A 15,364-nucleotide genomic window follows, 5' to 3' on the forward strand; every position below is an offset into this window, starting at 1 on the left:
GTAAGTAATCAGGTTATCTGTGGACATGAGCATCATGTTGAGACCAGAGTAAAACATGCCCAATGTTCAGTGACATCGTCACTAATAGACATTGTCTATTATGGATGGATCAACAACACCTGTGGCCTCTGCTAGTCTGCCAGACAGGATTAGTAGGCTCTCGCTGTACTCTCAGGCTTAACTGCTGGCAGAGGAGAAACAGACAGATGACCTTCCCTCTCGGCCCCTCATTCTCTCATTAATTCTCTCTCTTTCCCTTTATCTCCCCCTCTCTCTCTGTCAATTTCTTAATCACCTCACTCTCTATTCTGTCTGTCTTGTCTGCCTGCCTGCCTCTCTCTACCTCCCTCCACCTCGCTCCCTCCTTCTTTACCTCCCTCTCTCTCTTACAGTGACCTTTACGTGCCGGATAATGTGGCTAATCGTTATGATTCCAGATCTAATAAGAAGAGGACACATCCTCACTGACAAGACAGGCTAGTTCATCATTTTTCCTCATTGTGGCTCACAGTGACAGACAGACAGACGGGCAGAGCCAGAGAGAGAGAGAGAGAGAGAGAGAGGCCTGCAAGGAACCACAAACGTATCCCAAACAAATCAATATCTCAAACTGCCATCCAATCAGCACATGTCCCGGGAGACCTTTAGTTCTTGAGAGATATGGATCAACACATCGTCAATCCAACAGCACTCTGAGTTCAGTTCACAACAACGTCTGTGTGTACTGTGCATACGTGCATGCTTGTGTCTACGAGAGAGTCCGAGAGGAATCGAAGCTGGGGTGTTGGGCGGAATGTGCAACAGCATTTAGAGTCATCTCTTCACGACAGGGTCTGAACGAAGAAAGAGGTACTCAGAGTGAGTGACAGGATTCATACCAAATGAAACTCTTCCAAAGCGTCTTAGGAAGAGGAATCCCGTTGTCTCATTTGAGGGCTGGGCAGAGTACGGGTGAGTGACACAGACAGGACAAAGGATGAGCGACTGTCTCTCCATATACTCCTTAGGCAGCTGAGACAATCTTGGGCTGGGCAGGGAAACAGTGAGTGTCTCTGTGTGACTGCCCTGAACCATTGAACCTATCTGGGCTGGGGCTGGGGCTGGGGCTGGTGAGGAGGGAGTGACACATAGGCATGTGCCCCACGTCGGATCCCACTGAGACAGACAACCCATCAACCTGATTTGTTGTCACTCGGCTGTCTCTGCCACCACCTGTGGCTTTACAAATTACCAGAGGGAGAGGTAAATACAGCAACGGCCCAAAACACACGCAAGCTACCTTAACAGACTCACACACACACGCGTACACACACAAACGTAAAACCTTGGTTATCACCCACCCACACGCACGTACGCACACACAAACACACGCTAGTGCGCACGCACACCGAACCAAACCGACACCCACGCACACCCACTCGTCCTATTCCTCTCACCTCGGGCGGTTGCTTAGCAACAGCACATATTGCAAGATTGTTTACAATGCCCAGAATATGCTTGAGCTCAGGGGGATGAGAGAAAGCTAGACGATGCAATCTCACTTGAGATGGAAATAAAGATTCAATGGTTTAGCACCTTACAGGCACAAAGGAAATTTAGCGAGCGATTGACCCTGAAAAGTGCATAAAAGTGCACAAAGCTTTAACAGCAATAGACAAAGTGTTATGTGAAAGAAAACCATTTGATACACCCCCAAAAATTGTATAATGTAGGTTACCACGGTCGCTTATCAATCACACAGGTGTGGCACTGTGAACTATGTCCTTTACAGCACATGATCCTGCATGTAATTGTCGAAGTGTTGACTGGACCTCTGAACTGGTATTCGACATGAGTCGGAGGGCCGTGTAAGCCCACTAAGCTAAAGGTTACCGTATCACTCGCAATGACGGTGTTGATCTTGTAAATATGAATGTGGCTTAATCAAAACCATGTTACCTCACTGAGCTGTAGCTCAGGCATGTTAGTCCACCGAACTTGCACAAGAGCCTTGGTTTGTGGGAGCCGAAACGGCGCATAGGAGCCTGTTTCTGTAGCGTGAGGCAGCTGGATGTACAAGTACATCCCCTGGACAGGACGCTAGTCTATAAACAGGGCCTCACCCACAAAATCAAATCAAATCAAAATCACATTTTATTTGTCACATGCGCCAAGTACAACATCAGTAAAATGCTGACTTGCTCTTTCCCAACATGCAGAGTTAAATAAGAAAAATCTCCTTCATGTGGAAAATCCAACCAACAAGTTTCAAGTTTCAAAGTTATTCGCCATGTGTACAGGACACCACAGGCATAAAACAGTACAGTGAAATGTTTACTTGCGAGCTCTTTCCCAACAGTGCAGAAAAAAACCACAAGGAATACGAAGATACGATAAAGAAACACGAGAATGCAAGTATATACAGATCAGTGCCAGTACCATAGTCAACGTGCAGGGGCCGCTAAGGCCACCAAGATACTAAAGGCTGTGTACTCACATGACGGTGTTGATCCCAGAGAGCTGTTGGAACATCTGTAGTCCACATCCCACCAGGAGTGCTCTCCGTGTGGGGGGGTAGGTCAGCATCCTCCAGATCACAGGGCCATCTGGACACACACACACACACACACAAACACACACACACACGCAGGAGCAGAGGATAGAATAGACCTTTTGATCATCATCAGCCTATCAATGGACAAACACAACACACACGAAACAGGCCAACAGCGATACCAACAAGTGGCTGAAGTTAGTTCTGTTCGGTCTGAAAGTAAAGTTGTGTCTGAGGCAGCAGCAGAAGCCAGCAGGCTTATAGCTGAGACCTTCAAACAGAAACTCCAGGGAGAAGCAGTCATAATAGGACAGAACGTCTGGACAGGTATGCAGAGCTTTGATAAAGAGACTCACACACTGACTGACTGACTGACTTAATCCACTGAGATATCAAACGCACACAATAATGGACAAATATGGACACACACGCAGACACAGTTACACTGACAAACACAGACAAAAACACACACAAATACACACAGTGTTGGAGGGGAGCAGCTGTGAGTGGGTGGATGCTCGCTGGGCTGGGAAGAGCTCCTTTAGCTCCCAGACAGGCTGAACACACACACACACACACACACACACACACACACACACACACACACACACACACACACACACACACACACACACACACACACACACACACACACACACACACACACACACACGCGCGCACAGCTACCGGACAGCGCCCCACTGAAACAGAAAACACTCTCCCCAGGACCAGTCACAGCAGGCTCTCCCGAGAACCAATCAACACTGACCGAGCCACTCTGCACCCAGCTACACTCACCGGGGGGACCAATCAAATCACGCTGTTCTTCCCAGCACAACGCTTTCTGACTATTACTGCTGTCATTATCTTTGAATGCATGTATGGATGTCTCTTATGCCTCATAAGCTTAGCTATGTTATTAATCAATATAGAGAGAGATCTGTTCATATCGTGTGTATCACAAAATAATATAAAGATATCATAAACCGTCATGGAAGTCTCCAAATGTTACCGGTACACATTATTATTACTAGCTGACGGGAGTGAATGTTGACTTGGACTGTGTGTTTGTGTTTATCGACTGCGTGAGTAAAGTGAGTGTGGACATGAGCTGCCAGGTTACAAATGCAGCCATCAGAAACTGAGAGGAAGTGATGCGTTTATGAGAATCAACAATTTGCAGAGCGCTAACATTGTAGAGGCAGGATTGAACGGCCCCCCAGGAGACAATACCAGAGGACAGAGAGCTGATTAGCTGCAGCTCAGATCCTGAGACATGGACAGACAGATCGCCCGTGGACCAACTGACCTAGGTTATGGGTGTGTTAATGAATGAAGCGCTAACTTCACAGAGACGCACAAACACACACACAGACTGATGAACACAAACACATGCTGCTTGTGCATACATTCATATTCCGCAGCAAGAAAATCAAAAATGTCGCTCAAACAAAAGGGGGAACGTAACAAAATGGGGGCTCGTCCGGGATCTTGTTTCCCATGAGTATGGTAGTCGCTCTAGTCACCTACTCTGAAGCTCTGCTGTGCCCAGATATTTGAGTGTTCAAAATACACTTTTGTGGTAGAGTTTCTGTCACTGACATTCACCTTGAGGGGTTATACGATTGGGAAAGTTGCATAAACACACAGGCTAATAAAATAAAAAATAAAGCCATGGATTTTAAGTTGGAAGCAATTGTGGAAAACCTTACATGGGAGATGCTAGATACTGTCAATGTACAAAGGCGAATCTGCTCGTCATTTCAAAGCATTATGACATTAAGGTGGCATCTTGCGATCCAAAAGCTGTAGTTAAAGCGTTCATCGGTACTGCTTTAGTGGAGGAAGAAATCCTTCCAGAGAGAGAGGCTGATGAATAGGACGCTACCGGTAGCAAAGTAAATCCTGTAGACGTGCAACAAACGGAGTTAGAACTAAAGGCAAAGTTGGAGCAACAAAAATGTGAGCTTGAACAACAGAAATTAGAGCTCGGGCACAAGGAAAGAGAACGCGAGGAGAGATTGGATCAACATAAATGAAGAGTTGGAGCACAGGGCAAAACAAGATGAGCGTACAGCCAAACAACAAGAACGAGAACGTGTGGCTAGACTAGAACAAGAATAAGAATGATGGATCTGGAAGCGCTCCGAATCCAGTCAGGCCATCCTGCACCCTCAACAGAGTTTGATCTTGGTTGGAACAGCCTGCTTGTACCGCCTTTCAACGAAAAGGAGGTGGGTGTGTATTTTACTCTGTTTGAGCGGATTGCCACATCCCTAAAATGGCCGTGAGATTTGGTCACTGCTCCTCCAAAGTGTTCTTGTGGGAAAAGCTCAGAAAGTGTACGCCACTTTGTCCCTTGACCAGAGTTCAGATTATGACACTGTTAAAGCTGCTATTCTTCGGGCTTGCGAGTTGGTCCCAGAGGCATACAGACAACAGTTCCGTAAATTATGAAAGACAGAATCACAAAGCCATGTTGAGTTCGCAAGGAAACAAACATGTATTTTTGATCGGCGGTGTGGTTCTCAAGAGGACTCATACTTCTCAAACAGTTCAAGCCTTGCCTTCATGAAAGGGTTGCGACCTACATTTATGACCACAAGGATCTCACTCTTGAGAAAGCTGCAGTCCTTGCAGATGAGTTTGTGTTGACACATAAAACTACCTTCACCAACAAAGCACCCAGTTGCTTTCCCAATCCAGAGAAGTCACCTCCTACTGCGAGTGCCCAAAGATAAAGATCAACGGAAAACTGGTTTTTCGCATCCGGCAGTTTGTTATTACTGCCATGAGAAAGGACACACTGCCTCTCATTGTCCTAAGTTGAAATAGAAAAAATGATCAAATACGATAGAGAGAAAAAAAACACTTCTTCTTGTGGGAGCATTACGGCCCATTAAGTCTCTGGTTGGGATTGGGGTATGTCCTAAACAACATTTTGGATGTGTATGAACCCTTTGTTTCAGACGGGTTTGTGTCTCTGCAGTGGCGATGCTATTAAGCAGCCGGTGAAGATACTGCGAGACACTGGGGCAGCCCAGTCCTTCATTTTGGAGGATGTTTTGCCTTTGTCTGACACTTCAGCAACTGGTTACAGTGTGTTAGTACAAGGCATGGAAATGGGTTGCATGGAAGTTTCTTTGTATAACGTGGAACTCGAGTCTGATGTTATTTCTGGTTCCATTGGCCTAGCCAACCGGTGAAGGGGGCATCATTCATTTTGGGAAACTATTTGGCTGGAGGGAAGGTTGTGCCAAATCCTGTCCTGTAAGGAACCTAGAGTAGAGGAACCTGATGGGTTATCAGTACCCTAGAGGGTTCCCAGCGTGTGCCGTTACACATGCTATGTCTAGAAAAGTCACCGGGAGCAAGTCAAGTGTTGAAGAGGATGTCAGCGATCCCACCATGGTTGATCTGTCCGAGACGTTTATGGGTGATCCTGATTTCAGTAAACCTCCTGAGTTGACCTCTCCTTTGAAAACCCCAAACATCAGTGAGTTTGTAGGACCGCTGAAGGAAGAAAGGGTTCCTGGAGTTGATACTTCGATGTCTAGGAAGCAGCTGATATCTCTCTTTTTGATGAGATATGTCCAGAGGAGGAGTTGATGAAGTTTGTGTGGGTTACTTTGACAGAGATGGTGTTCTAATGAGGATATGGCAACCTTGTGTAACAGTATAACTTTAGACCGTCCCCTCGCCCATACCCGGGCGCAAACCAGGGACCTTCTGCACACATCAACAACGGTCGCCCACGAAGCATCGTTACCCATCGCTCCACAAAGGCCGCGGCCATTGCAGAGCAAGGGGCAACACTACATCTAGGTTTCAGAGCAAGTGACGTAACTGATTGAAACGCTACTAGCGCGTACCCGCTAACTAGCTATCCATTTCACATCCGTTACACCCACCCCCCTTTCAACCTCCTCCTTTTCCGCAGCAACCAGTGATCCGGGTCAACAGCATCAATGTAACAGTTTAACTTTAGTACGTCCCCTCACCCCGACCTCAGGCGCGAACCAGGGACCCTCTGCCCACATCAACAACTGACACCCACGAAGCGTCGTTACCCATCGCTCCACAAAAGCCGCAGCCCTTGCAGAGCAAGGGGCAACACTACATCTAGGTTTCAGAGCAAGTGACGTAACTGATTGAAACGCTACTAGCGCGTACCCGCTAACTAGCTAGACATTTCACATCCGTTACACTTGCACCACTTCTGGGCAGGATAACTGGCCCAGTGTATCTCAAATTGTCGTTCCAGGTATGCTTCGACAAGAGATACTGAGCTTGGCTCACGATGGTAGTATGGCAGGCCATCTTGGGGTCAATAAGACATATGACCGTATCGTGCATAACTTCTTCTGGTCTGGTGTCGTGGCAATTTCCTGTATTACCAAATGAGGAGAGTTATAAACCACACACCAGTCAGAGTTATACTTAAATGTAATCTTTAATAATACGTATGTGAGCTTTAAAATCGCCCTTTGACTCTCAGATCAATTCAGTGTCTATAATGAATTCTGAGAGTGCCTACAAAAGAATACCAAGATCTTTTATAGCCAAGATACGCCCCTCTCAAATTACATGACGAACCACAGATCTTAGGAAAACTTCACAAAGGGCCTTTTACTTCAGAAAGGAGTATGCCATAGCCAGATAGCATTAACTATAAATGATTGTTCAGTTTGATCTCTAAGACGAGGTTCTAATCTCGTTCCTGGTACTTCATAGTACCAAAACATTACCTCATCCAAGGCATAACTCAATTGTCAACAATTATATTCTCCCATCTCAAGTAAACCCCCTCTTCTCCCCACTCCTGGACAAGCACACTGAGGGGAGTGACTTCTAGGTCATATACTATCTCAAGATAAGTGCAACATCAGAGGGGATATACAATAGTTCCAGACACTGCCATACTCCTCCCCCCAATGGGAAAAGAAGGGAGTGACTGGCGTACAGACATTGTGGAGACAACTAACTGGTTCCCCCTTAATCACGCCATCACTTCACATGGTTTAACAGATACATTCACATATGAAGACAATGTTCCATTCTGATCTCTACCCTCTCTGGGCCCCAAGTGACTTTTCCCTAGCTGAGAAGGGAAAAGTGCAACTTCCAACCCTATAGTCCAAAGGGAAACATTCTAATGACAAGTATTTCACATAAGCATATTATGCAAATAAAAGATCTTATCTATGTTACCCAACTAATTCTGATTCAGTCGCCACACTGGTCTGAAACAGGATGTTGTGTCTTACTGTAAATCTTGTTTGCCAGCGGACGGGAAAACCAAACCAAGCTGTGCCGGTTGCACCTTTGCAGCCTATTCCTGCTTTGACAAACATTTCAGCAGGGTTCTGGTGGACTGTGTTGGTCCTTTGCCCAAAGCCAAGAGTGGTAACCAGTTTCACTTAACCATCATGTGCACTGCAACTCGTTTCCCTGAGGCAATTCCAATGAGGAAAATCACGGGAGGAAAGTTACTGTGGATATAGCAGGAGTTTCCCCTTGAAATCAGACGTGTCCGTGGTAAGGACAACTTGGTTACTGATTGTGTCTCAAGGGTGGGCAGTCAATACGTTTTGTGTTTTGCGTTTAGCTAGTGTGTTTCCCTGGCTCACAATTTATTTTGACTGCACGTTCTGTATTGTTTTTTTAAACTTGTGAGAGTTAGGCATCTATAAATAAGAACATAATTTATATATATACAGTAGCAGTCAAAGGTTTGGACACACCTACTCACTCAAGGATTTTTCTTTATTTTTACTATTTTCTACATTGTAGAATAATAGTGAAGACATCAAAACTATGAAATAACACATATGGAATCACATAGTAACCCAACATTTTTTATAAAATCAAAATATATTTGAGATTTGAGATTCTTCAAAGTAGACACCCTTTGCCTTGATGACAGCTTTGCACACTCTTGGCATTCTCTCAACCAGATTCATGAGGTAGTCACCTGGAATGCATTTCAAATAACAGGTGTGCCGTGTTAAAAGTTAATTTGTGGAATTCATTTCCTTCTTAATGCATTTGAGCCAATCAGTTGTGTTGTGACAAGGTACAGTATGGGTGGTATACAGAAGAGAGCCCTATTTGGTAAAAGACCAAGTCCATATTATGGCAAACAAAACACAAGTGCAGTTGCAAAAACCATCAAGCGCTATGATGAAACTAGCTTTCATGAGGACCGCCACAGGAATGGAAGACCCAGAGTTACCTCTGCTGCAGAGGATAAGTTCATTAGAGTTACCAGCCTCAGATTTCAGCCCAAATAAATGCTTCACAGAGTTCAAGTAACAGACACATCTCAACAACAACTGTTCAGAAGAGACTGCATGAATCAGGCCTTCAAGGTCAAATTGCTGTGAAAAAAACTACTAAAGGACACCAATAAGAAGAACAGACTTGCTTGGGCCAAGAAACACGAGCAATGGACATTAGACCGGTGGAAATCTGTCCTTTGGTCTGATGAGTCCACATTTGAGATTTTTGGTTCCAACCGCCGTGTCTTTGTGAGACGCAGAGTAGGTAAACAGATGATCTCTGCATGTGTGGTTCCCACAGTGAAGCATAGAGGAGGTGTGATGGTGCTTGCTGGTGACACGGTCATGATTTATTTAGAATTCAAGGCACACTTAACCAGCGTGGCCACCACAGCATTCTGCAGCGATATGCCATCCCAGCTGGTTTGCGCTTAGAGGGACTATCATTTGTTTTTCAACAGGACAATGACCCAACACACCTCCAGGCTGTGTAAGTGCTATTTGACCAAGAATGAGAGTGATGGAGTGCTGCATCAGATGACCTGGCTTTTACAATCATCCGACCTCAACCCAATTGAGATGGTTTGGGATGAGTTGGACCGCAGAGTGAAGGAAAAGCCGCCAACAAGTAATCCGCATACGTGGGAACTCCTTCAAGACTGTTGGAAAAGCATTCCAGGTGAAACTGGTTGAGAGAATGCCAATAGTGTTTTGTCTTACATTTAATTGTTGACACCCAGTGGACTCCATGTTTACATTGGAGAAGGCGACGCATTTAAGTTGATCATGTTGTGAAGTGGAAGTTGTTTTCTGTTGGTGGTGAGCAAACTTGTCTTAAGAAAATATAGGACATATTTGTTGTCTTAAGGGGGACGGTGTTACAGGCTTTGGTTTTTCCATTTATGTTTTGAGGTTGGACTTTAGCACGTACAGTATAGCACCGATTGGTGTCATCTCATAGTTAGTATGTGTTACACCTGTGCTGGTTGTCAGGTGCTATTTAACTGGCCCAGTGCTCCAGCTGTCTTGATAGATGCAGAGGGTTAGCACCTTTAGTTGGCACTGCCTATTTTGATTCTTGACAAACAATCATTTATCTGATTTTGGTTTGCTTGTTGTCTTTAAGTTTTGTGTTTTTTTTTCTTTTGTTTGCCTCTTCTTGGGCAGGCTTTAAGGTTCCAGTTGTTGTTGCTAGTCAACTTTCAGTGTACACCACCATGAGTGTCTTCCTAAAACCACACCTGTTTGGTTTTGGTTGTTGGTCAGTGACTCTGTTAGTTTCCCCTTCTGTTTGAGCGAAATTTTCGTCAGGCAGAGACACGGGCACACACATACACACGAGCACACACGAGTACACACGAGTACACACGAGTACACACGAGTACACACGAGTACACACACACACACACACACACACACACACACACACACACACACACACACACACACACACACACACACACACACACACACACACACACACACACACACACACACACACACACACACACACACACACACACACACACACACACACACACACAGACAGACAGAGATGATAGAGAGGGAGAGAGACAGATAGAGGGGGGAGAGGGGAATAGCAGGGCGAGGGACAGATAGAGATAAATGGGAAGCTATACTCACTCAAATGAACCCTACATTACAGTTTTTTACAATCACTTTGGCCCTAATTTCGGAACCTTGATGTCGTTTTTCAAAACTATAGACACAAAACTCTAACACTTTTCCCAATTGCTTGGATACAATACACATAAAGATAAGATCATTTGTTCATTGAACTAAAATCACCTGTTCAAAATGACACAACTTAACATCAAAGTACCACCATTTCAAAATGTAATTCACACATTACATCTGAGATGACTGCCTATTCATTTCATTACAATGATCTAACTATCAATTGATACAACTGCTCAAAATGACGAGTAACTGTTGCATTACTCTTAATGCATAGTTTTATGGAAACTGACAAACAATATTCCATGTTAAGATCATGAAAGTTTCAGGATAACGAGATCCATTGACACCAATTACTGTGGAACATGAACCAATTGGACTACATTATCTATGGATGTAATATTTCATCATCATTCTTTATCAGACACTGTTTCTATGGTCCCATGTACCACTTTCCCAGACTATGTTTTCAGATTTGACATTACTGTACACTCACCGGCCACTTTATTAGGTTCACCTATCTAGTACTGGGTAGGACCCCCTTTTGCCTCCACAACAGCCTGAATTATTCACTGTGTTGTACGTTAAGAGATGCCCTTCTGCACACCACTGTTTTAAAAAGCTGAGCATTTGTGGCCTTTCTGTTAGCTTGAATAAGTCTGGACATTCTCCTCTGATCTCTCTCATTAACAAGGTGTTTTTGCCCACAGAATTGCCGCTCACTGAATGTGTTTTGTTTATCGCACCATTCTCTGTAAACTCTAGAGACTGTAGTGCATAAAAATCCCAGGAAGGCCGCTGTTTCTGAGATGCTGGAATCACCATGTGTGGCATCAACAATCATACCACGGTCAAAGTTGCTTAGATTACGCATCTTGCCCGTTCTGATGTTAGGTCGAACAACAACTAAAGCTCTCTACTCTATATATTAAGTTGCAGGCAGCCACATGATTCGCTGTTCGAATGTAACCTTCCTTGATGGGCTAAATCTGGTCTGTAGAGCTGATGGCATGACCTATGTCATTGTGTGGGATAATGTCAGGTTCCACCATGCTCAAATGGTGCAAGCATGGTTTCAGGCCCATCCACAATTTACCACCCTGTACTTACCCCCGTACTCTCCTTTCTTAAAACCCGTTTGAGGAATTTTTCTCCACGGAGGTGGAAGATATATGATAGGCGCCCTCACGAACAAGCCACCCTTCTCCAGACCATGGATGACGCATGCAATGACATCACGGCAGACCAGTGTCAGGCCTGGATTCGCCATGCCCGAAGATTCTTCCCAAGATGTTTGGCTAATGAAAACATTTGTGATGTGGATGAGAACCCATGGCCAAATCCACAAGACAGGGTTGAGGGAAATATAGAAGTACAGTAGTTCTTTCTTTTTTTGTAGCTAATTATTTTCGCTTTGATTCAAAGAAACCTATGAGTGATTGTATTGTATTTCATCAATACATTTCAGATTTTGTTCAATGATTCCACTGTGTCTGCAGTATTCTCTTTACTAGTCCTTTTACAGTGATGTATTTACGTGTAGTAGCATAACAAAACAGGTATCACAATATTTTGTACTACAACATTTAATGATTGTACGAACAACTACACAGTGAAACTATCGGTATCTTGTGTGTGGGTGATCTAAATTAATGTTCCGATGGTATTTCATGATAAATTAGTTATTTGAAACATTGACTCTGCAAGTGCAAGGTTTCTTTAAAGATTTGAACGCACAATGCAATATTTTGAACATTGGACAGCCAATGTGTTACATGTGATGGCTGTTTTGAGTTTTGTGTCTAGAGTTTTGAAAAATGACCACAAGGTTCTGAAATGAGTGCCAAAGGGATTGAAAAAAAAACTGGAGGGTGGAAAGAAGGGAACAGGGATAGAATGTGCTTTCCATCGTAATGCAGTGTTCATTTGAGTGAGTTTAGCTTCCGATGTATCTCTATCTGTCCCCGTTGGTTCACGGCGGTCTGTCAGTCCAAGTAATGCTCTAACCATAAAGGCCGTTTTAGCCATTATACACACACCACCTATCCTTTAAAAGTCTACCACAAAGATACTGCTCCTCTCTTTAATTTCAATCCATATTACTCATATCAAACCATCAGAGTGCAGTAGCCATCCAGTACAAAGGAAACACACTACACACAGCTGAATTAAAACCTAATTAGTGTACAGTCAGATGAGGCCAGTGTTATGGGGTCTTAATGAGAGCGATATCTTCTCCCCTTTGATATCCACCAATGGAATCCCCAATTATATCATTTCCCCATGGCAACCTTCGCCAGGGAAACACCCAAGCGACTCCAATTAGAGTGAATTTTCCAATGTTGGTATAGCGATGGCTTCATTAAGTGGGATGTTTTGTTCTGCACATCAAATAACCCAGAAATGGTTCCTAGTTGTTCTCTCATGGAACCTTCTGCACAGGCACCCGTCACTGTTTGATTACTACAGTGGAAACATTTCATTAAAACCATCCTCTCTCTCACTGCCTGTCTTAGGCTACTCAACGGAGAGTGACAGGATGAATGTAGCCACAGTGCCAAAAGGGAGAGAGAGAGAGACAGAGAGAGAGAGAGAGAGAGAGAGAGAGAGAGAGAGAGAGAGAGAGAGAGAGAGAGAGAGAGAGAGAGAGAGAGAGAGAGAGAGTGAGCAAGGAAATAGATGGAGAGAGACAAAGAGGGAATGTGGGGGAGGAAGAGAGGGAGAAAGGGAACAAGAGAAAGAGGGATGAAGGGATAGGGGGAGGGGAGAGTGAGTGAGGGAAAGAGACAGAGACGTTTGACAACATGTTGATTATATTACGTTCCTTTGAGAAGGATTAAACTTTTCAGTATACTGATTAAGATTCCAATCCAGCTACTGATAAGCAATGGAGATTAATGTCCCTATCTTTTTATTGATTCGTAAGTCATGTGTAAGGTTGTGGAATGCCATCCTCTGTCGTCAATAGATAGTTTGATTAGGTTAGGGACAGACAGAAGTCAACCCAAGGAACTTAATGAAGCGAGCAATGGACCCAGCAGCAGGACCGCTACCTCCGCCTTTGAGCAGGAGGAGCACTGCCAGAGCCCTGCAAAATGACCTCCAGCAGGCCGCAAATGTGCATGTGTCAGCATATGGTCTCACAAGGGCTCTGAGGATCTCATCTCGGTACCTAATGGCAGCCAGGCTACCTCTGGCGAGCACATGGAGGGCTGTGCGGCCCCACAAAGAAATGCCACCCCACACCATGACTGACCCACCGCCAAACCGGTCATGCTGGAGGATGTTGCAGGCAGCAGAACGTTCTCCACGGCGTCTCCAGACTCTGTCACGTCTGTCACAGGTGCTCATGTGCTCAGTGTGAACCTGCTTTCATCTGTGAAGAGCACAGGGCGCCAGTGGCGAATTTGCCAATCTTGGTGTTCTCTGGCAAATGCCAAACGTCCTGTACGGTGTTGGGCTGTAAGCACAAGCCCCACCTGTGGACGTCGGGCCCTCATACCACCCTCATGGAGTCTGTTTCTGACCGTTTGAGCAGACACATGCACATTTGTGGCCTGCTGGAGGTCATTTTGCAGGGCTCTGGCAGTGCTCCTCCTGCTCAAAAGCGGAGGTAGCGGTCCTGCTGCTGGGTTGTTGCCCTCCTACGGCCTCCTCCACGTCTCCTGATGTACTGGCCTGTCTCCTGGTAGCGCCTCCATGCTCTGGACACTACGCTGACAGACACAGCAAACCTTCTTGCCACAGCTCGCATTGATGTGCCATCCTGGATGAGCTGCACTACCTGAGCCACTTGTGTGGGTTGTAGACTCCGTCTCCTGCTACCACTTGAGTGAGAGCACCGCCAGCATTCAAAAGTGACCAAAACATCAGCCAGGAAGCATAGGAACTGAGAAGTGGTCTGTGGTCACCACCTGCAGAATCACTCCTTTATTGGGGGTGTCTTGCTAATTGCCTATAATTTCCACCTTTTGTCTATTCCATTTGCACAACAGCATGTGAAATGTATTGTCAATCAGTGTTGCTTCCTAAGTGGACAGTTTGATTTCACAGAAGTGTGATTGACTTGGAGTTACATTGTGTTGTTTAAGTGTTCCCTTTATTTTTTTGAGCAGTGTATATATATATTTTAATTAAAAATGAAATACCTTATAAGTATTCAGACCCTTTGCAATGACTCGAAACTGAGCTCAGGTGCATCCTGTTTCCATTAATCATCCTTGAGATGTTTCTACAACTTGATTGGAGTCCACCAATTGTAAATAAAATTGATTGGACATGATTTGGAAAGGCAAACACCTGTCGATATAAGGTCCCACAGTTGACAATGCATGTCATAACAAAACCAAGCCATGAGGTCGAAGAAATTGTCCGTAGTGCTCCGAGACAATATTGTGTCGAGGCACAGATCTGGGGAAGGATACAAAAAAAATTCTGCATCATCTTAAGTCCCCAAGAACACAGTGGCCTCAATCATTCTTAAATGGAAGAAGTTTGGAACCATAAAGACTCTTCCTAGAGCTGGCGGCCCGGCCAAACTGAGTAGTCAGGGGAGAAGGGCCTTGGTCAGGGAGATGACCAATAACTCGATGGTCACTCTGACAGAGCTCTAAAGTTCCTCTGTGGAGATAGGAGAACCTTCCAGTGTCACGCCCTGATCTGTTTCACCTGTCTTTGTACTTGTCTCCACCCCCTCCAGGGGTCGCCCATCTTCCCCATTATCCCCTGTGTACTTTTACCCTTGTTTAATGTTTGTCTGTTGCCAGTTCGTCTTGTTTGTCAAGCTTACCAGCATTTGTCCTGTCAGCTCCTGTCTTTTCCCAGACACTCTTTTTCTCACCCTTGTAACGGC

The 15,364-nt window shown here is 44.9% G+C and overlaps 1 protein-coding gene across 3 annotated transcripts in view; it reads right to left on the minus strand.

Moving 5' to 3' along the window:
- The window catches only part of LOC139565918 (proton myo-inositol cotransporter-like), a 70,613-nt gene that overhangs the window by 18,322 nt on the left and 36,927 nt on the right, over nucleotides 1–15,364 (minus strand). For all 3 annotated transcript variants that reach the window (XM_071386607.1, XM_071386606.1, XM_071386608.1), the window contains one exon: nucleotides 2,477–2,585. In XM_071386607.1, the coding sequence (XP_071242708.1) occupies nucleotides 2,477–2,585 (109 nt within the window). The remainder of the gene's footprint in view (nucleotides 1–2,476; nucleotides 2,586–15,364) is intronic.

Source organism: Salvelinus alpinus, chromosome 37 (assembly GCF_045679555.1).
Source record: "Salvelinus alpinus chromosome 37, SLU_Salpinus.1, whole genome shotgun sequence".
In the NCBI taxonomy this organism is placed as follows: domain Eukaryota; kingdom Metazoa; phylum Chordata; class Actinopteri; order Salmoniformes; family Salmonidae; genus Salvelinus; species Salvelinus alpinus.